Source organism: Melozone crissalis, unplaced genomic scaffold, assembly GCF_028551555.1.
Source record: "Melozone crissalis strain CALT ecotype California unplaced genomic scaffold, PUWL_Pcris_2 ptg000018l_1, whole genome shotgun sequence".
NCBI classification, from domain to species: Eukaryota; Metazoa; Chordata; class Aves; order Passeriformes; family Passerellidae; genus Melozone; species Melozone crissalis.
In genome coordinates this window covers 45153153-45175345 of record NW_026535796.1, presented here as the reverse complement: position 1 = coordinate 45175345, position 22193 = coordinate 45153153, and the positions used below count along the sequence as shown (strand labels likewise).

Below are 22193 nucleotides of genomic sequence, written 5' to 3'. Positions count from 1 at the left end.
GTTTACAATCAGGGCATAAGTGCTGAAAGAACTGTGAAAAATTAGGGATTACACCTGAGTCTGGAAAGCCTTGGCTCCCAAATAAGTGGGGGAAAATGGGAAAGATCTACAACCTTAAAATTGTTATATTATTAATTACCATTCTCCAGGTGAAATGCTGAACAATAAGGTCTCAAAAAAGGAATCAAATAAGACAAAAATTTCTTCCTCCACAGAATTTTAATTTGGATTTTAGGCAAGGAAATATTTTTGCATAATTTATTGTTGCTGCTCTATAGAGACCTGCTGCTTCAGTCATAGTATGGTAAAATAATTCTAAATGGAAGGTCCTGTGTGAAACCAAACTCTAAACTATGTTTTGTATTTTAATGAAGATTCTTTCACAACATATTCCATTTTGGCTAATGAGATAGTAGCAGTAAATGCACCAGAAAGGACAGATGGAAGATAGTCAGCTGTCTGAATCAGAAGACTTTCAAAGTGCAGTAAACAAATGAACCACACTTTTCTGGCTGGAGGCCAAGCTATACTCTAGGGAAATGGTCAAAGAGTGGATCATGAAAAGCTTTTTGAGAGCAGCTAAATTCTACAGCTGTGGTCTTTGTTTTTCTAGCACTTTGCAAGAACAGAAGGGGGAATTACGAAAGCGCCTATCCTACACTACCCATAAGCTGGAAATGCTTGAAACAGAGTTTGACTCTACACGTCAGTATCTTGAAATAGAATTGAGACGTGCTCAGGAGGAACTTGAAAAAGTAACTGAAAAACTGAGAAGGTTAGTAATGAACTTTTTGAAATAAACGGAGTTATTGGCATTTTAAGAGTGACTGTATTAAAGATGTATGTAAGTAAAAGCAAACACAGTTGCAAACATGCATGATTTATTTATTAATTACACATTGTGTTTTGTATTTAATATATAGATTTCATTAACCTGAATATATATTGCGTGCCACACAAAGGTATTTACATGTGATATGTAAGATGTCTCTGTACTAAAAGCAAATATGCAAATAAAAATGCACCTATATATGTGCAAATATGACATTATTTATGTATAAACATACATGTGGGGTAGTGCCATATGGCATTACACATACAAAAGTGATAAACTCACTACATATATATATACATTTAATATTTATACTCTCTATATATAGATAAATCTTTTATTTGGTTACTTTGCACATTTTCTTTGTTTAGACTTCATTGTGCTGATACAAGAGAATAGAATTTGGCTTTCCATGACTCAGAGCTGAGACTATGTTCAGCTTTGAAACAACATTCAGGCATTTTGCATTATAGTACAGCAAATAATTTCCTTTTTAGTCTCAAGCAGAATGGAGTGATGCTGAAAAGCTATTATTTAAAACTGTGGTACTGTGCTGTTGCAAATTGGGAACCTAGTTAATGTTAGTGATAAATTATGTTAAGCTTGTGCTCCTGACATTCCTGGCACTGATTAAAATGGTCTGTAGACTTAGCCTAAAATTTATCATGATTCTTAATGCCCACTTTTGCATTTGTTCTCAAAACTTCTGTAACTAGAATTATCCACTTACACAGGAATGTATTTGCGTGTCTTGTGAGCCTTTCTTAAACTGATATCTTAATGGAACTATTTGATTAATTCATTGGATGACTCAAAATGAAATTCAGAATAAATCATTCCAGGGCAATACCCAAAGAAATATTTTTCATTCCTTGTGGAAGGCAAAAGCCAAACCAAAACAATGACACAAACCACCAATAAGCTGAGTCAACCAAACCATTTTATGCAAATTTTAAACAGAATGAGTCTGTAAGATCTCAAATTAGGAAACAGCCTAGTGTGGTCTTACTTACATATAACTTAAATGCTTCTCTAACTGGGGATGTTTCTCAAAATGAGACTAAAATATGCAGGTGTCATGGTGATTTTGAAATCTGCGCACATCTATCAAGAGCAGTCTGAAGGTTCTCCATATAGTTTTCTCGTCAACAATATTTTTCCTATTTTTTCACTTAGAGCAGAGCCACTGGAAGTAACTTCATTCCTGATGTAGTTTTGCTTCAGTACATTCCAGGACAGGGAACACTGGTGCTCTTTTCTCTTGCAGCATCAATTTGGGCAGCTACCATAAAGCAGCAGAGGGGCTGTCCATCCCACTTCTGTTAAATCAGATGGGCTTCCTGGTCAGCAGAAAGCCTCTTATCAACTGCACTGGGCACCAATGAGTTAAGCACCCTTTGAAACTCAGGCCAGGGGCTCACAGCCAAGTCTAGCACTCATACCAGAGCACCACATCAGCAGAACTGACTTTCCAATATTCTAATGGAACATTGTATCATATTATGAAGAAAACTTATATTAAAAATTATGTTTCAGGCAGGTGATTACTCCCCTGAAGACATATCATAATGGAAGCCAAAAATATTTTACGAGGTGAGCTTTAAAAATGTTTCTATTGAGAATAGCAAGGCATCCTGCAACTTGAACATCTAGATTTGCCAGCCTGGAGAAGGATAATGTCTGAAAAAAAACCTGTCATCCAAAAGCTTGTCAGCAACATGTCACAGAGGAAAATCAATGTGAGAAAAACAAAGAAGTAGAATTAGTTTCAAGTATGTGTCTCTTCCTTTATTAACTGCGCAGGGAGAGAAATTCACCCCCATAGATGAATAGGCCCTGTGAAACAAGATCCCACTTGTACACTGGAGAACATCTCTGTTATTAAATTTCCTTTTCTGTAAAGTGCAATTTTCTTTTCCAAGAGGCTGAATGACTATCCTTTTGTAAACCTTTCTGAAGGTCTTTGTCTTAATTTATCCAGAATTGCCTGTGCTGTTGCTAGGCTTCCCCAGTTTTACTCAAGAGAGGAGGTCACTTGTGTGGCTCAATGGTCAAGTTTTCAACCTCTCTACAAACATTCAGAGATGGCCTCTTTCTTTTTTTCTCAATGGGAGAACAGTGCTAACTAGATTTGAAAATTACAGCAGTAAAGCATAGGTTCAGCTTTGAAAAGTGACTGAAAAGAGAGGGGATTTCATATTCCTTGCAGTGGTCCCTTATCTGACATAGTCAGCACAGCTTTTATAAGTCAAAATCTAAAAATTTTCATAATCTAAACTTGGGACCATATCTGGACTCCAAAGTTCACTTTGAGTTTCTTCCTTGAGGCCTTGCCCTGGGTAACAACTTGATGAGGTCCCCATTATATCTTTTAACAGAAAGTGGAGTTATTTTAAGGCATGAGAAATAAACTCGTAAAAGCATGTATTGAGCACTGAGATTAGCCCACACATATAATTATTTCACCAAAAGCAAGACATTTCACAGACTGAAGGGGTGTTCTGAACAGGAATACTGGAGGAAAAACTATTGTTTTTATAAGAAAGTTGGTATAACTTGTGACAACAGAGAGAGAAAAAATTTTTTTTTAATAAGAAGCTACTCTTTCAAGAGTCACTTTTCAAAGCTAACTACACTCTAGAAGAAATTCTCTTCTTTAAAGAAAGTCAGTCCAAGGCTGAGTTTTACTTTAGATGTATTTATTGGCCTTAAGAGGGCTTGAGATTGAGTGGAAGGAGAGAAATAGAGGCTTTTGCAGGCTCCCTCTTCAGTGATGATCTGCAGCCCTAGGGCTGTTGTCTGGTGGGTTGGAGCACAGACACCTGATATGTCCAATATGGTCAGAATATTTTTCATGAGGCCCTTATTTGGTCAAGAATCTCAACCTTTTTTTGAATGGATGCACATATGTGCACCTGAAGTCACACATGAGTATCTCCTAATGACATGAACGACACAAAAATACATCAACACATCATAATAGGTTATCAATTCACATGACTTTATCCTTATAGCAGTTTTGCAGCATAGTGTAGCCTACCCTTCATTTTATTTTCAAGTCTACAAGGTTACAAGGTTAAAATATTTCATACTTCACAATGTTCAGGCTGTCTGGATGTATTTTTTCTGCAAACAAGGTTAGGTTACATTTGCTCATCAGATCATTTTCAAATTTGAATAATTTCCCCTACTTTTTATTTCCCCTTCCCTTTATCTTACAGTTTTGCCTAAAGATTGATCTGACTCTGTTCCTCTTTTATCCCTTAAACACTTCCTTCCATGTATTTCTGGGTCCATTTCTCTCCTTGCCACCTACATTTGCTGACACTTCTTTTGGCAGAGTGAATTTCCAATTTGGGGTTTATACATATACGTGCATGTGTATGTGCTTGTGTACATGTGTATGTGTTTGTGCTTATTTTGACTACTTTTGCATACTGTTCTCAATAGAAACGCTTTTTGAAGCTCAGCTTCCTACTTACTGTGGGGTTTTTTTTAGATTTGATTTGATTGTACTGGGAGGTGGTCATTTCCTCAGTCCAAAATGAATGTGTTAGAGAGCTAGAGCTTATGGACTACTCTCACCTACACATACAACAGGCAAAAATGTGATGGGTAAAGGCAAAAGAAGCTACAAAGTGAGAAGCAGATTGTATAAACTCCTGCAAAACCCTCTACCACCATCTATGGTGTGGAAGTGTTGTCATTGAAAAATAATTAATGATAATAAACATTTCAATCATCCATATCAAGTGAAAAAGTGATAACAGAAGCTGAGGAACAAGCCCATTGTTACCATGATAAGTCTGCTATCCAAGCAGCAATTACTGCTGTTTTTATTTATTCATGGTCTCCAAGTTATGGAAAGGGAACCTTCAGGGTCTCCCTTCAGCTGTCCACATCAGCAACCACTGCAGAACAACCTGTGGTGCAGGGCACCTGGGCTAGATAAACCCTGAACCACATTTTTTCTCCCCTTTACTTTCAGGAAGTTATGCAATTGCTTTTGAACCCGTGCAAACTTTTAGAGCATTGCAGGTGCTGATGTTTAAATCAGTTTTTACACCACCTCCACTTGAACCACAAACTGCCTGGGTGCAAAGCAAGTTTAACCTATTCTATTTTGCTTTGTTAGACAAAAACTATAAACCATGACAGAGGAGATGCCGGGGCACTTCTGGCTCAGCCAGAAGGCACTGTTTGACTTCTCTAAATCCTTTCTCCCTGCATCAAGGCATGCATCCTTACCAGCTAAACTTTGTGCTGAGTAGCTGCAGGCAAAGCCATTTTAAGCCTCCTTGTATCAAGATCATCTCTGCTTTCTTCTGAACCATGAAAAGATGGGTACAGAGTACCCTGAAATCTGTCTTTGTTGTGATGACAGCTAAATGGCTGGGAAAATCCCAAGTAAACCTAGAGCTGCACAAATCAATGTCTATAGAGAGGCTTAGAGGTAATGCTGTGAGGAGCATGGACAATGCAGGGAATTGTAAACTTCAGTCAATCCTTTAAGAAAAAGGACACAAACACAATGGCACTGTGAGAATTGGTGAGTATTGACCAAGTCTCACAGCACAAGCCTCAGAGATTTTCAGCCCATTTGGGTCACCACCTTAGCAAACACTATTGACCACAGATCCTCCTCACAGGAAGGAAGCCTCTGCTCAGCAGCTCTGTAAAACATGGGCAATATGAGACTTGCATATTGGAATGGCTGCCCTGATGGTGGGCTGACCCTTGGTACCCTGAGGAGGCTCACCCATGGGGATGTCATCATTTATATCCACAGAGGGGATCTCCTTGGAACAGACATCCCCTCTCAGGTCTGTCAGCAGATGTTATTGCAGTGCTGGGAGACCCAGCCAGAGCTCTGCATCCCTTTGGAGGGGCACTGCAAGCCACTGGTCTGCCCTGAATGGAGAATTCCTATCTTTTAACTGGAAAGGAAATCTCCATGGCAACAGAAGCCAAGATAAGCATCACATTGCCAAGGAGGGGTGGGCTGGACCTTTTGATTTGCAGCTATGGCATGTTTGGAAAACAGATCATTCCAGTTTCAGCAGCCACTCCTAACCAAATGATAAACAAGGAGACTTCTTTAATCCCAGTCCCATCCTGATAACCACAGAAACTGCACCCAGATCCAGACTTCTCAGAGGAAGTGTTTTGCTGTATAAATGTGGATTACATCTGAGTTCACTCTTACAGTGAAAACACTTGCACATTTCCTAAAATCTCCTCACTGCTGAAAATACCTTGATCTATTGATCAGTACAGCCATACAGATTTATTCAAAGTTTTCACAGCTGAGCTTCTAACATTTGCTTTACATTTGTTATACATCCTGCTGAGGTGATGGGTACTAATGAACAAGGAGCTATCCTTCTTAGGTTCTGTGGAGATAAAACTACAGCCACTTCCAAAATTCCAATGGTTTTCCCACAGGCTCTGCAGGTTGTTCATTACAATACCAAAGTTTACCATCTAAGTAACCTAAAGATGTGCAGGCCGAAACTTTTCTTTGGTGTGTTGCTCTGGAATAAGTAGGGAAGCCTCATTTTGTGAGTTCATTCAATCCCTAAGTGCTGATAAAAATAAATATCCATCTTTTCTCAGTTAAGCTATCTAAATATACTTCCTGGAAAAAACATGCAACTTCTTGAACTTTTGTTAAAAGAAGAAATATTCTGTTCTAAGTCACATGTTGATGCCCACATGTTGGTACAGTAATTAGGATTCTGGTGCAATTTCACAATAAATCTTTTTTAATGCTGCCTCAGCCTAGAGCTCAAGCTTCCTCTCTTACATACCATTCTTGAGCCTGATGTAAAACTGTAATTACCTTGTGCAAGTTCCTAGGCTGTATCTTGTGTCTGCACACAAATGCAGAATGACCAACTTATCTTCACTTCCTGCTGGAATGTGCTGCTAAATATAGTAAGAAAATATGACAAGTTGGGAAGTTTGCTTGGAAAGCAGGTGGTAATTGCATTTCAAAGGCAACCACTGACTAGTAACAGGAGTGATAAGCAAATAGAATTTGAGTAGTGCAAGCCAAGGTTTTGTATTGATGTGAAAATACAGGTAAAAAAACCAGCATGAAAAGCAATGCATTCAGTTACATGATATCATCTTTGTTTTAGGATACAAAACAATTACCTAGCCTTACAAAGAATTAATCAGGATCTGGAGGATAAACTTTACAGAATGGTAAGTTATCATAACTACTTTTTTTAAAATATATTAAATGTGGTTTTGTGGTTCTTAAGTCATTGGAAAAACATACATGTAGCTGTCACAAAAACACCCTCAAGCTCTAAAAGCAGTTATGCTTAGAAAAGATATGATGAAGAGCTCAAGCTGTGTACAATGACATAGCTCCACCAATTTAAATAGAGATTTCCTAGACTGATGATCTAGCTGAGCAAATTGTACCTTTAAAATAATTTTGGTTAATTTAGTTAATAACTTCATGGGATCTAAATATTTATGTTTTCATTAAGTATCAAATTTAAATAAGGTAATCCAAGGTTTTCTCATGCTTCTTAGCTACTTCCACTCAGCTTTTATTAAGTGATTTAATAGAGTTTGGGTGGCCTGACTTTTAAATTCCTTCATAACTATCAAGCTCAGTATATTAATTTCCAATCTGCATGTGTCTGCCACCACAATGCCAATGTCACTGTCACAGGCCAATTAATAACCAAGTGAGGAAAATACTGCAGCCTTTATGGGCTCAAGGACTGCAAGACACAGCACCACTGGTCCAAAATAGCCTGAAGATGTCAGAAAGAAAGGGCAAAGCCATTGGGGCCCTGGCTCTTTGCTGATGGTGTTGGGACATTGTGTTCACTGCTAGGGGTAAAACTACAAAGGAATGTGAGTAGGATGTTTAGAGAGGAAAGAATGACAGTTTTGAGCTTCCAAAGATCCCAGGTAGCAATTGCATGGATGAGCAGCTTGGATTGGGGGGAACAATTTATTGTGGATTTTGGGTAAGCACAGACTATAGCATACAGGAGGCACCAGCATTTACTAATAAACAAATTTTTGAAAATGTCATTGCTCTTATCTCAGAATCCTGTTTCAATAGCTAACAATGAATAGGGGTCTGAGCTTTCGCAACTGGCTAATAACAGGGAAAAATTACAGCTGGACTGTAGCTGACATTTGTTCATGTATATTTAAACATTGTAAAAGTATAAATAACATTTGGTCTCAGATTATTGCTTTTTTTCTCCACTCCTCCTTTGTTGCTTTTTCTTTTTGCGCAAATCACTTCAGGATTTTGTCTTCAGCTGTAGCCCAACATTTATTACCTGTGCACCATAAAAGATAAATAGAGTCACTCAGGCTGGTAAATGAAATAAAAATAATAGAAACAGCCTAAGAAGAATTCCAGAAAATCCATGTGTTTTTATCAGGTATTTCAGATCAAAGCAAAGAATTTTTAAACTGCTGTTTCAGCATCCAGTTAAATCCTTGAGAAATTATTTCAGAGCACAGCACAGAAAAACTGAAAACCAGTCCTGTGGAGCACTGTGCCTTTCTTTATCCCACTAATATGACAGTCATTGAAGATAGCTTTAGAGGCTTGAAGAAGATCAATCAGGCTCTGTACACCACTTAACTCCAGACTGCTTTGCTTTCTGAAATATTGAAACTGAAGACACAAAACAAACCAAAAAATATGTCAAATAGAAACTCCATTAAAAGGAAAAAGATGAGGAAGAAAGTATCATATCTGATGTAGATAAGTCAAACCTTTTGATTTTCAGGGCACTCCAAGAGCCCTCAATACTTCAGAGACAGTTAAATTAAATAACAGCTGGTCTGGTTGATCAGCAGCTTATGGTGGACTGGGCTCTTGGAAACCTTTCTCTCCCTTTCCTGCTTAGGAGGAACAGCCGTGTGCATTTCTTGTTTTGTTCTGTTTTGTTTGTCATTCTAAAATCAAACACTTTTGATTTCTCCACCTTTAGGCAAATCCAAATCTATAAAACATGTGTTTACTTTCTCCCTCTCTCCCCTACCCCATCCCTCCATATACACACATGTAAATACACACCTACACACACCCACACGTTTTTACTATTTGGTGGGCTCAAATTCAACAAGTGGGAATAGAAAGACCCCCAGGCAGTGGTTCCTTGCTCCCCTTGCCTGCAGATGGCATGGGATGCTCTCAGGAGGGGAGTTACTCCCTGCCCTTACAGGGGACTCACAATTCCCCCTCTCCCTGTGGCTGGTCCCTGCTCATTTGCAACTCATCTAGGACTCCACTGTGACTCCCTTTTCTAACATTGTTGGTACCCTGAATGTTAAAGCCTTTCATGCCTGCTGTTGGTGTAAGAGATGTAAAACAATAATCATTAATTCATCAGCAGTCACAGAAAAGAAGCTGATGCAGCACTTACTTTTCTTCTGGGCTCTTCTTCTTTTTGGGTGCTAATCTATAAAATATTTAAAAATATTTGAAAGCACACTTCTGATCACAGCAAATGGTATCCAGCTGAAACCTCTGTCACATCAGAACTTGAAGTATAAGTATAAAATATGAACCATGGTGTCTGACTTGGCTAAATGCTGAAAAATGCAATCCTGAAATCAGGGGAGAGCTTGCTGTATTAAAGTGGGCAAGACTAAACACATGGAACAGTAGAGGAATGTGGCACAGAGTTAAAGTTCTGCTGTAATGCCTCATAAAACCACTGTTCTTACTACAGTAAGTGTCTTCAGCTGGAGAAAATTTCTTTAGTCTTGTAAGAACTGGTTAAGGAGTGGAATATACAGGCTGTCTGTCTAAATAATTGATCTTAATAACTCTTTTCTCCATTATGGGAAAAGACTGAGAAGAGTCCTCACATTTTGCACTGAGATTCCATCACAGCAGTGTTCAATCAAATAATTTTTTATGATATTTAGTTCCAGTTGCCATCAGTAATCTTCACTTTCCTTTACATTTCTTTGAGCTTTTGGAGCCTGCTCTGCCATGGTCTTGCGGCTCACAGCAGCAATTACAAGTAGATTATGTAAGTCATCCCAACCACAAGAAATCCTTTATATTATCTCAATCCAGCTCTATTCTCCATATGATCCTCTCTAGAGTTAAGCAATGTATTTTAAAAAGCTTTTGAAGTTTTCAAGGCTTTTGGTTGCAGTTAGCTCTGTAGTTTTACCTTTAATGCCATAAGCCAGATTTTTAACAGTATCTTCTTTTGGGAAGAACTGGTGCCTAATAATAGCTGCTTAATAAACCCTACTGCTAATGAAAATTGCACCCATTTCTCCTCCTCCATCTGCATTCTGAATGTTCTTGAAAACATGATCATAGGAATCCAGCTGCAAAGAGCTCAGGAGACCTTATTATCCAGAAACACCCTAAAATATGCCTTTTTTACAAAGTTTGACAGACAGACTGCTGGATGGCATCAGCTCTGGTTCCCACCTCTGCAAAGCCAGCACCAGCCCTCTGCACACAGTGCATTATACATTTTATGATCTTACAAGATGAAAACTCTTACGTTTTTGCAATAAAAAATGTACAAAATTTACAGCTAAATTTTACCGTAGAACTTTCAGAATATTACACACCAAAGTCTGATTTTTCATTTACATTAAGGCAGGCTGGGAGTGAGACTGCCATAAAGTTGGAAGAAATTATTACATAAACAAGCAGTAAAGAGGGATTTTTGTTAAGGATGATCATGTCTGAAATTCTACACCTTCTGAGCACTGCAGTGGTTTTTATCCCATTTCTGCCTCTGCCTATGAGTTGGAGGAGACTAAGAGATACAGCAAATACTTTATATTCTATGTTATTTAGGGTTATTTATCAAGATCTTGAATATCTGGGGTTTCACAGTTTGCTGGCCATAATATTTACTTAAGCACCTCCAGTTGGGGAAATCCAAATGTAAATTAAATATGAGCTGGACAGTTTTAAATGTTGCTCTGAGACCTCGTGTCAGGGAAATGTTCTTTTAAAAGAAGCAGATTGCTGGTTATCCAGGCCAGGAAGGTAAAGAATATGGGAAGTGGTGAGGAATTTGATGAAAAATTTCAGTCAGGCAATATAAACATCTAAGTACCAGCTGTTTGGCTTTAGAATTTGAACCAGTCACAAGAAAGCACATAAATCTGTTGTGATACCTACCAGTCACAACCCCAATATGGTTTAAATCATAAGTGAAAGATGAAAACAATGGAGAGAAATCCTTTTTCTCACACAAAGATAAGGAAGAGAGAAGCCCAGCATCCTTGGGTTCTTGAATGGAACATGATGACTTTGATAGTGACTTTGAACAGAGTGATTTCAACCCCATCTTTTTCATTTTCTTTCCTTTATGGAAGAAGACGTTTCTCTCCCTCCCCCATGTCCCATGAAAATCAAATAGAGATGGCCTAAATATACTTAAAGGGATTTGCATCCCAAAGACAAGAAAGTTTAGAGTCAGCTCAACCTGGCAGGCTCATTTGCTCACATTCAATGAAGACAGCTGTGAATTTCAAGAGAAATTGATACTGGTTGGTTAGTTAAGGCAGAAGCCAGAGGAGGTTTGTGCTTTGTGGACTAAACTGCAAAATAATATTTCTGTGGAAGGAAATGACCGTAAATGGCACAGAAACAAGTAATTCATAAAAATAGCAGTTGAAAAAATGCATTTCTAGGAGGACTTGAGGCTACATGGTTTTATGCTTACAGGCACTTTGTGCTAAAGATGTCAATTTCTCACCAACTCTTTTCACACTCATATTCCAAGTTAAAAATATTCCCCAATAGGCAATAGGACCTACACACATTAACACCTGTAGGAACTACACAAGCTCTGACTGAGTAGGTTCATGAGTTTTACAGCCAAATAAATGAATTCTCCTGGGTAATTTGGGAACATGAGCATGAGCACACAGCCTTTCAGACATCCTCACTCTCTCTGAACAGAGATTCTCTTCCCATTGCTGCCCCATGGTTACCTGGTTGGTGATGGTTGCCCAGTCCTCTTCCCAAGAGACACCAAAGGCACCCCAGCCACTCCCAAATTGCTGTACACAAATATGACATCTTGACAGACTGTTCTGGAAACTACTTTCCATTTTTCCAAAAGGCATGTGACTGTTCTGCTCTGTCTCTCCCTCTCAGTTGGGCATCTTCCACAGCTATGAGCAACATAAGGGAAGCTGTAAAGTGACAATGGGCACTTCTCACTTCTAACTTGTCTCTGTTGCATGGTGGCAAAACTCCTTCTTAACATGTGTCTTATCTTTTGGCCACTGATATGCATTTCTGATACCTGAGAGTTTCAATCATTTTCTTCATCCTGATCTCCATGGTTTGTGTCTCAGGACAACCCCTTGGGATACCATATTGACTGGCTGGGAACAGAAAAATCTGTTGTTTTCAAAAGAAGATAAAAAACCAGAAATATCTATGGGATGTGGGTGTTTCTGACCTATTTCTTGTAAGTGTCTTGGTCCTTTGTGATTATCTGCCAATTTACCACAATGGCAGGGAAAACAAGAACAAGAATAAGCCTGGAAAGTTGTTCTGTAGCAGGCATTTCAAATCTCAAAGTCCTTCACAAAAGCTGGTGTCACCTGTGAATGTGAAAAACAGGGCTTAGAAGAGTGACATGTCTTGGCCAAGGTCACCAAGAAGCAAATTTATTAATAACTTTTACGTTTTCTCTAACCAAATCAACTGCCTAAAAAAATATCAAAGGACTTCCTAGATTTTCTTAGGTCCAATTTACAATACCAGCTGCTTGTCTCCCATTGCAGATAAATTGAAAATGGTAAAGACAGGGTTTACCAAAGAGAAAGAAAGAGAGAAAGAAAGAGAGAGAGAAAGAGAGAAAGGGAGGAAGGAAGGAAGGGTGGGAGGAAGGGAGGGAGGGAGGGAGGGAGGGAGGAAGGGAGGAAGGAAAGCATATATGAACAAAGTACTGGTAGTCAGTGAATAAATACTATTCAGTTTATTCAGTCCAGGTCACCATAGATCATCTGTTTCATAACATATTATTTCCTTTCTAAATACAAAAAAAAAATTTTTTGGAAATAGTATTGCATCTCCAGAATCCAAAACTATTTCCTTTAGTCTGTAAGTGAGAGATTACAGAATTAATCAAGATAAGACAATGACTTTTGTGAGGTGAAAACCAAGAGAGGAATAGAGAAAGATGAATTAGTACATTTTCTTTTTCTGGTTGCATACTTTGTGCTCACAGAACAGTACTAAAGATATGAAGGATCATCAACATCATAAGACCTTTTCTTTATTATCACAAGAGGCATGTACCTCCAGCATAATGTGCTTTGCTCACTAGAGGTGTAATATTTAATCCTGTACTTCTTTCTTTTTCTTTTTTTCCCCCAGAAACAAACATTTCTTCTTTCAGCCTCCTGTCACTAACACAGTCTCGGAAGACACTATTACATTGACTTCTGGGAATTAGTATCAGTCAACACCATCTCTATTCCCTCCAGCTATAATTTATTTAGAATTTTATTATCAGGAAAGACTCTATCCAAGCAAGGCATACCACTGATGTGAAATGTGGCAGATGATAGGTACAAGGAAATACTAAAAGCATATTTTGTCAACTTCATCTGTAGTGCCAGTAGAAAGCAGGGCTGTGGAGCTGACTAGCTGGCTGGAGAGGCTTCTAAGGAGCTGATAGGAAAGACACCTTTTCCAAGCACAATTGCAATGCTGTAGGAGACCAAGCAAGTTGATGGCAAGTAAAACTACCCTCTGGCTTCCACAAGTTTGTCCTGCTGTCATTGGGGTTAGGTAATGAGCTGATTGTGTTCATTTATAAGCAACAAATCCTCAGCGCTGCTGGTTTCCCAAATAATGCGTTCTAAGTCAGCAAAATAAAACAGTTCTAAACTGGGAAAAAACTTTTTGTCACAAAAGACACTCAGTGCCTGGAGCAAATTCCTGAGCACTTTAAAAAGATGAGCAGCCAGCTAATTCCTGCTTAGAGGAGCAAGCAGCCTGTGTAGAGGTACTCTGTTCATCCATATTTTACGTCAAAGAGCACATCTAAGCAGAACCCAGGCCAGGAATGGCAGGACCCTTCCCCAGCCTAGGGCCAGGTTTGTTTGCATTCATTGAATTTAGATAAAGTATCCCTATTTATAATTTAAATTTCCTGCTCGGATTTGCATTAAAAAAAAAAAAAAAGCTGAATGAGAGGTGACAGTGCCTTTACCCTGAGCTCATGTTAGACACAGGACACACACTGAACTGAAAACCTCAGGATTATTCCAAGATGACACTGTGACAAGAAGACCTTTAGCAGGAGGTGCAGTTGTAAGGAGATTTTATCATAATGTCCTTTTACACACTGCATGCCATGTGGGTTGGCATTATTTCCCATGGGGAGCAAATCCTGCAGTTGTCAGGGCTGTGTGAAGTGACATTCCCTGCTCAGCCAGGGCAGGCTTCCCCATGAAGAAACATTAAAGATCAACACTAGTGCTTGTTGTACCAGGAAGAAAAGTAATCATCCTGCATTTCCTTTACAAATCACTTGCACAGAAAGAAAAGCATGTTTTTACTTCACAAGCAGAACCTTGACAGCACTTTGCTAAGCAGAGTTCTTGCTGAGATACTTTATTAATTAAACACCAATGTCAAAGTTTCTTTTTGCTTTTACAGCTATGGAATTACTTTTCATGGGGTAGTCAGGGAAACAAATCTTTATAAGACCTTTGCTAATACAAGGTTGAATATGACATTAAGAGCAAATCATTCTTGAAGTGAAATGCCATAGAGCATGATATCAGAGTACTCAGACAAAACACTACAGCCCCATGATGTTATCTTTAACAAAATTATAGTATTGGGAAATCAAGGACAGAAATCAGATTCTGCTGCAGGTGATATTTAATCAGAAAAATCAGAAGCAAATGTTGCTGACTACAAAGGATAAATTCTATAATTTAACTCTGATTGACAAATTAGATCAGGTCAGTAATTCAGACTTGAGGTAACACCTCATTTATCAGAGAATGAGATTCTGCTTATTTCCATATCACTGCTTTGTAGAATAGATCTTCTAAAATATTATGGGCACAGAAGATACATTTGTAGCACATCCATTTATTCAATTCCTCTGATTGATCATAAAAAGTAGGAAATGCCAAGCTTGAAGATCACACTATGAATTATGTTGCTGTCATTTTATCCTATCAAAAGGTCCCCAGCAGTCAAAAAAAGCTGTTCAATAAGTAAACCTCTGCATGCCTAAACTCTGTCCTCCTCCTCTTACAACTCTTTTAGTAAAGAGGCAAAGTGGATTATAAATTTTCAGCTGTCAGATACATTTCTTTCCTGAAAAATACCTTTATTGCTTTGCCTTTCCCTTGGCATGTCTTCTTGAAATCCATCCCCAGCTCTAACTGATTTTTCCCACTCATTGAAACCACTTTATTTTATCCTATAATCTTGGAATACCCTTTCTAGGCTCTTGGAAACAGCTGGCAGTGTATACACAAGCACAGTGAAGGGTCAAGTAAAGCATTGTCTCATTCCTCTCTTCTTTTAGGCATGCCTTGGCTTTGTTTTCTCTGTCTGCCCTCTGATATCTTCATTCTCCATTACAGCATTAGAGAGCAACTGTCTAAAGTGCCTTTCTGGTCATGTGGTGTTAGGATTTCTCTATCTGCTGTAGAAATTTGCTGGATTTTCTTACAACTGGTTCCTTTCTAGCTGTATTTTGTGTCTTGCTACCTCCATACACTTCTTAATTATTGCAAAATATTTGTATGAAGAATAAATCTCTTTATTTTGGAAAATGATTGACGTACTAAACTTTCACATGACTACAGATTTTTTCAATGAGCTTAAATTAACTTAATTCAGGCTTTTGACTATTCTTCCCCAATGTACCATAGAATAATCTGGCATGAGAAAGATTACAAAAAACTTGATTTAATTATATGCTCTGTCTGAGCAAATACAATTCAATTAAGGGAGATGTGATTATTAAATCTTAAATGCATTAGCATGCATCAATCAGCTGTATGAGCTTTAAATTAATAAATAGTTCTTTCACAGTTACTCAACTACTAGACAGAGAATCTGAATTAAAACCTCTAATAAAATTAGCCCAAGACTCTCAATGCATTTTTTAAAGCATAATTTACTGAAAGGATCTTTATACATCAACTGTATGAGATTTGTTCTGATATTGCATGATGTTGAAGCAATAATAGTTCTGTCTTGTACCAAAATATATTTTTTTTGTATGAAGGGACTAATTGAAGTGAATACAGTACAACATTGTCATGTTTTTGTCTCAAATTAGCTGATTATTTAACGTTTCTATCGAAAGTTATGGTACTTTCCTTTTTAAGCATTTTAACTATTTTTCTTTCAAATTTCTAGTATAGCTACAAAGAGATATCAAATATTTCAGTGACTAAATAGAAGAAAGATGCTTAGTAAAGTAAAATTATGATTTCTATACATGCTGTCAGGAAAGCAAATTATAGTTTAAGTTACCAATTATTAAATCTATCTTATTAAGATAGATTTAATTTCTTCTAAGAGAGTGTAGTCATTCAATACCCAGCTTAAGATGATAATGAAAGGTGGGGAAGTTAGTTTTGTTAGATCTCCAAGGTCTCGAAAGTAGGGAAGTTAGTTTTGTTAGATCTCCAAGATCTTGTTTGAAAATGCAAAGAATTGAAAATATGGCTGCAAAACCTGCTGTACTCAAGTTTCTGACATGTAAAGCTCAATCCATGTGACTTTATGGGGTTGACACAAGCAGGAAGCTGAGCAAGCAAAACTCTCCTCCAGAGACATCCCAAGGGCAGTGGTTCCCTTCTCTCCTTGGCTGGAGTCCTGGGAACCCTGAAACCAGGAGAGACCTCTACCAGCAGCTGGAGAAGGCAGATCTTTTCCTCCTCAGTCTGAATATCTCTGCTTATTCCCTTTATTTTTATTTATTTTTTCAGTTACCATTTCCTCCTAGAGCACACTAGGAGGGAAGCAGACTGCAGCAGGAGAGATGCTGCCAGACCCGTGCAGCATCAGGGAAAGCAGCTGTCTCCTCTTCCCTTCTCGGGGTGACTGGAGAATTCTGTCCCTGTTGGATGATTCCCCAGTACCTGCTCTGCTCCACTGAGAGTTTTCATGCTGTTATGTTAACTCATCTTCATCCCAGTGTTCCCAGCCACAGTGACGCAAGAGCTCTGTAAATATAACATCAAGGGAAGAAATTCCATTTGAGCAGGGCTTATTTTACTCCTTGGTGACACATGTAATTGCCTTTATCTGCTGCAATGAGATTTTTCATAAATCCTCACTACATGGTCTTGCTCAGTTTTCTATTGCTCAACTTCCAGGAATTTTTCTTTTGGCTAAATAGGCAGAGATAAAGAATAAAGAGTGAGAATATATTCCATAAGGAGGAAGAAATACAGGCCAGAAGCCCTTTTGGAAGAGAGTTCTAAAGAAGCACAAATCTGCCTGCTTCTTTCAGCATTTTAACTACATACACCCTCCCTTAAGCCGATTTATCCAGTTCTAAAGGCTCAGAGATTAGAATGAGGAACTTGAATGGTTTGTCCCCCACAGGCGTTAATGCCAGCTTGCTCTTTTGTCTCTAAAACCCTTCCCAGCAGACTGCTGAAAGACAGGAGCCATTCATACAAGCCCTGCTCAGAGAGCCTGCCTGTGCTAGATGGAAAACAGAATAGAAAGCAGGAAGAGAGCTGATAGCAAGGCATATGGCTTTAGGTGGAGTATCTGGGTTCTGTGGAATCCTCATCCATTTGCTGGGAGGAAAAGAAGGCGCTTGGTTTGGCTGTATTCATCTGCAGCAAAAAGGAAAAACTTGCTGTGAAACTGGTGAACTACACCAGCCAGGCATCAACCTAGGTAACAAAAAGGGGATTGAAAGGTGAAGTATTCTCTTTTGCCATGCAATCAGGGTGTCAAGGATAAAACCAACCAAGCCACCAAGCTGTATGAAAAGAGCCTCTTTAGCTGCCAATAAGCCAGAACCAAGAATCTAGTCATAAACTAGGAGATTTAGAAGCAGTTTATATGCATTGGTGACAGAAAATTACTCCAGCTCATGGAAAATACTTGTGCAACTAAAATGGTTTTCATAGGTTGTTTGGGATAGACTAAGTGGATTGCAGAGCTTGGGAACAGTACTCTGTATTGTGCCTGGCAACTCTAAAATAGTAGTCCTGAATATGACTCAAATATTAGCAGACAGCAGAGGTAGATCTCATGGTGGTGTCTGCCATGGACCACAACACTGCAGCAAGTTGTGCATAATCTCTATAAAGACCTGTTTGTAACACACAGGAGGGAAAAATCTGTCATCTTTAGCTTTAACAACCTGTGCTGATGGTCACTTACAGCCAGTACAGAGCTTCTTACCAGTGGTTAAAAAATTATAGTAACAATATCCTGATTACGAAAATGCTGCATTAAACATGAAGCTCCTTGCCTTCATTCCAATAAATGCAGGGACTCATCTTTGAACTAAAATGAGTTGTAGCTTAAGAGAAAGAGATCATGAATTTGCTACATTTGATACTGGTATACAGAATAAAGTCCAAACAAATTATATGTGTTTTCAATGCAAAGGAGTGAATCTTGCAAATTATTTTGAGCCAAGCCATCTGGGAAAAAAGGTTTTAGACACTTATCAATCACTGTTCACATTGTTTTGCTAAAAACAAATCTCACATCCAGGAATAAAAGACTAGAAACCTATAAATAAAAAACTTTAGGAGAAGTAAAAATTCTGCATAAAATGGAAGCTGTACAAGTAGCAAGTAGAAAGAAGAACTGGTAGCAGTCAATATCAGTCATAGAGAATAGGTAAAGGAAGGAAAAAGATAGGTAATATCTTTTATTATAGAGAATAGGTAAAGAGCAGGAAAATAACCTGTAAGATACTAGGCAGGTATAATAATGCAGCTGGGGTCCATATAACTAGAAGAAATTTAAACAATAACTTTGATATTTTACCTACTAGACATGAAGGAGTGTGCATTGGCTTTAGTTCTCTAATGGAAGTGAAGTCAATGAGCTTATTGAGTTTAGCAAAATTAATAAAAGGAAGCAGTGGTCAGAACTTAGGACAAAACTTATGCTTCATGGCTCCTATTTCTAGCTTATTAATTAAGAATAAGGACTCAGCTGGTCCCTAGGCTCCCCTCTATTCCAGTGAGAGACAGAAACACCTCTACAGCATGAGTGCCACCTTCAAACAGGTGTCTAAGCATGTAGACAGAAGCATCCTTTGGGCACATCTCTTCCACTGACTAGAGACTAGACAAGCAACTTTATCCAGTGTCTTTCTCTTAGATGGTGAGAAGAATTTAAGTTATGGGAGATGAATACCTGGCTCCTGTGACGTGATGATATCCCATATTTCAAAGCTATGAATTCCTGTGTCCCCCCTGGATATCTATGTTTTTTCTTTTTGTCCTACAAGAGAAACAGACTTAAAAGAATCCTTTAAAAAATAAAACTAAAAAAGCCCCTCAAGACAAAAGACAAAGACTTCCAAAATTTAAGTAGAGCAGATAGTCCAAGACATTAAAAAGTTATGCCATGAAATCTTATTTTCTTGAAAACTGTGCTTCAACCTGGGAATAGCAGCACAATAACTAAAAGCAAGTCAAGAATCATTACTTAAGTATGCAGAGCTTTTTCTCAAGGGTGCGAAGATCCTTCCCTTTCTAAATACATTTTTCATATTTACTGTGCTCTGTTAAGCATGGCAGCACTAGCAGATAGCTGCCCAGCATTATGTCATTTATGAGGAGAGTTTCAGAGGGTTTTCTTTTAACACAGATTATCTAAACAATAAAGTCATATCCCAGGTATGATTCTCCAAGTTTAATGTCAACAAGTGCTTGGTAACATGCTGGGGTGAGAGGACTTTGTGTTATAGAGATGACAGTACAAGTAGCATCTCCAAACACATTCTATTTAGCAAGGTACAAAGTTATATTTTGGTCATTCCTACTTTAGCTGTTCCTGTAGTTCCAGCAGCGATTTTTAAAACAAAACAGTTCCTTTACCAAGACTGGCAGTTTAAAAAGCTTGGATTCATTAGGAAGTAGAGATCAGATTCAACCTGAACAAAGACTTTATACACCCACAGAAGTGAGTCTCTATATCCTAAAGCCTGCAGGTTTTTAAATCAAAATCTGATGAGCTCTTAGGGCTTTGATCATCCTCTCCTAAGGTCTCAGCTGTTGTAGAAAATCTCAGAGGAAGGTCATTTCTACAAAGGTCCTCTTAAAAATGTTCTGAGCCTCTCCCTTTCTCACATCTTGGCCTGCAGTCCTCCTTCTACAAAATGCAGTAAAGTTAGCTCAGCTTTGTAGCAGCTTTTTGGGTTGTGAAGGGAGTTGCTGTATCCTATGGTGTGTGATGAGTTTGCAGCATGCCAAACAACTTTTCCCATCCTACTCAGAGTCTATTATCTCCTCCTGCAACAACAACAGATGCCCTCAGCAATTCTACAGAGATCCCTAATACTGCAGGATGGGAAGCTCTTGGTCATGATGTCAAAATTTTCTAACACAGCTAAGAGACCAAGAATCCTGACACTGTATTCTAAATGACTACTTAGGACTTGCTACTGTGCCATCAAGTGATTTTCAAACAATTATTTGGCTGAAGAAGAAGAGTTACACAATCAGGTTTAATTGTGTCAAGGTAGATCCTGTATTATAAATTCAATAGCTATTTTTAAACATATTGTATGGGATTCAATAGCAAAATTCTGGGGGATGGATATAGGCACATAACTTTCACATGCAACATTTTCATGTTGAAAATCATTCAGTAATCGGATTAATTCTTCTTTTTAATGAGATCCCTACTTTCTATTCAAATCACAAACTCTACCTCACATTTCTCCTTCTGGAGTATGAAATATTTTTATCAGCATTCAGCTGTTGAAGGGAATAGTAGGTTGGATGGCTCACTACAGGGGGTTGCTGCTTTTATCTTTTTTTATTCTTTTGTGGCACACACTTTGAACAGGCTGAAAAAGCCTGAAAATCCTTGCAATTTTACACCACTTCTTATGGAGCAGGAAATGCTGTACTTTCACGTTCCTCCTAGATTAGAAATGTGTGCTGCACCTTTGTCCTGGTAACACATAGAGCCAGCAAGAAAGCTGAAGGCAGAGCATGAGTTGCACAATAAAAATGGCCTCAGTAGGTGCCCAGTTACAAACAGGACTGGTTTTTGACCTACAGAGGACAGTGTGGATACAAAAGTGAAGAAATCATGCTTACAGTGGGCTGCGGAGAGAGCAGGACATCACTGACAGGGAATAAAAAGCTCTGAGTCCAGATAGAGGGGTTGAATCCAAGGAGTCTCCAGATGATTGACAGCCTTAATGGAAGCAGCCTGGTGTCCGGAAAATGATAGCTAGGAAAAAATAGGAATGGCTTCTCTGTGACCACAGTTTGTCAGCAGGACGTCTGGCCTCACACTGGAACAGTGCACTGGATTGTGAAGTGGAAAGAAGTAACAGGAATTGACAGTAGAAATGAAAGAGGAGCAGAATGGTGGGGTAAACTGCTGTCTTTACAGTAAAACTGGACCTTGGAGAGTAACCTGTTTACCTGGATTTTTCTGCTAGAACTCCTGAAATACAATCAAACACCTGCAACAAATGAAAGGAGCCAGGAGGAAGGGAAAAGGCTCTTTTTTGATATCTTCTACTTTAATGTGTTTAATAACTGTGTAGCTGACTTCTGCACAGCTTGGCTCTGGCAGCCGGAGTTATTTAATACCGTAATAGACAAGATAACTGACAATTTTGTAGAAAACATTAACATTGCAAATGTTGAGATTAGGAACTTGGCAACTTTGATAGAGGTTGTATCAATCATTCATATTATTGTTGCACTCAGAGTTTTCTGCCCTCGATCCCTGGGAACAGTACAAAGAATTAAAATTCAACAGTACAAGTATTTAAGCATGAGCCAAGTTAAACAGAGGGAGATCTTAAACCAAAACTTTCTCAGCAGGACATTTTGCTACTAGGAGAGAGTTTTTAATTCAAAGTAAAACTCTTAAAGTGAATTTATACAAGCAATTAAGGATAACCAAAGGGCAACATCAGTCAATATTAAGGTATAGTTATGACATCATACACTGCATATAAAATTCTGAATTATATTAAATTGGGATGCCAAGAATTTTAGAGGATCACAGTTTGTTTCAAAGGGAAAAGATACTAAAAGTCAGTACCAGCAAGGATAGATGTGTCTTGGACATGGGACCCAAAGAACTTTAAAGGCAAAATTTTATACATGATTTAGCTGTGGTTTCAATAGCTCTATAAATTTAAGC

At 38.4% G+C, this 22193-nt stretch overlaps 1 protein-coding gene across 6 annotated transcripts in view; it reads left to right on the top strand.

Annotated features, from left to right (window-relative positions):
- Window positions 1-22193, top strand: part of BEGAIN (brain enriched guanylate kinase associated) — a 159196-nt gene that overhangs the window by 97728 nt on the left and 39275 nt on the right. For 5 of the 6 annotated variants that reach the window (XM_054275769.1, XM_054275767.1, XM_054275771.1 and 2 more), the window contains 3 exons: window positions 614-775; window positions 2369-2425; window positions 6976-7042. In XM_054275769.1, coding sequence (XP_054131744.1) covers window positions 614-775; window positions 2369-2425; window positions 6976-7042 — 286 coding nt within the window. The remainder of the gene's footprint in view (window positions 1-613; window positions 776-2368; window positions 2426-6975; window positions 7043-22193) is intronic. The other variant, XM_054275768.1, reaches the window with a different exon arrangement.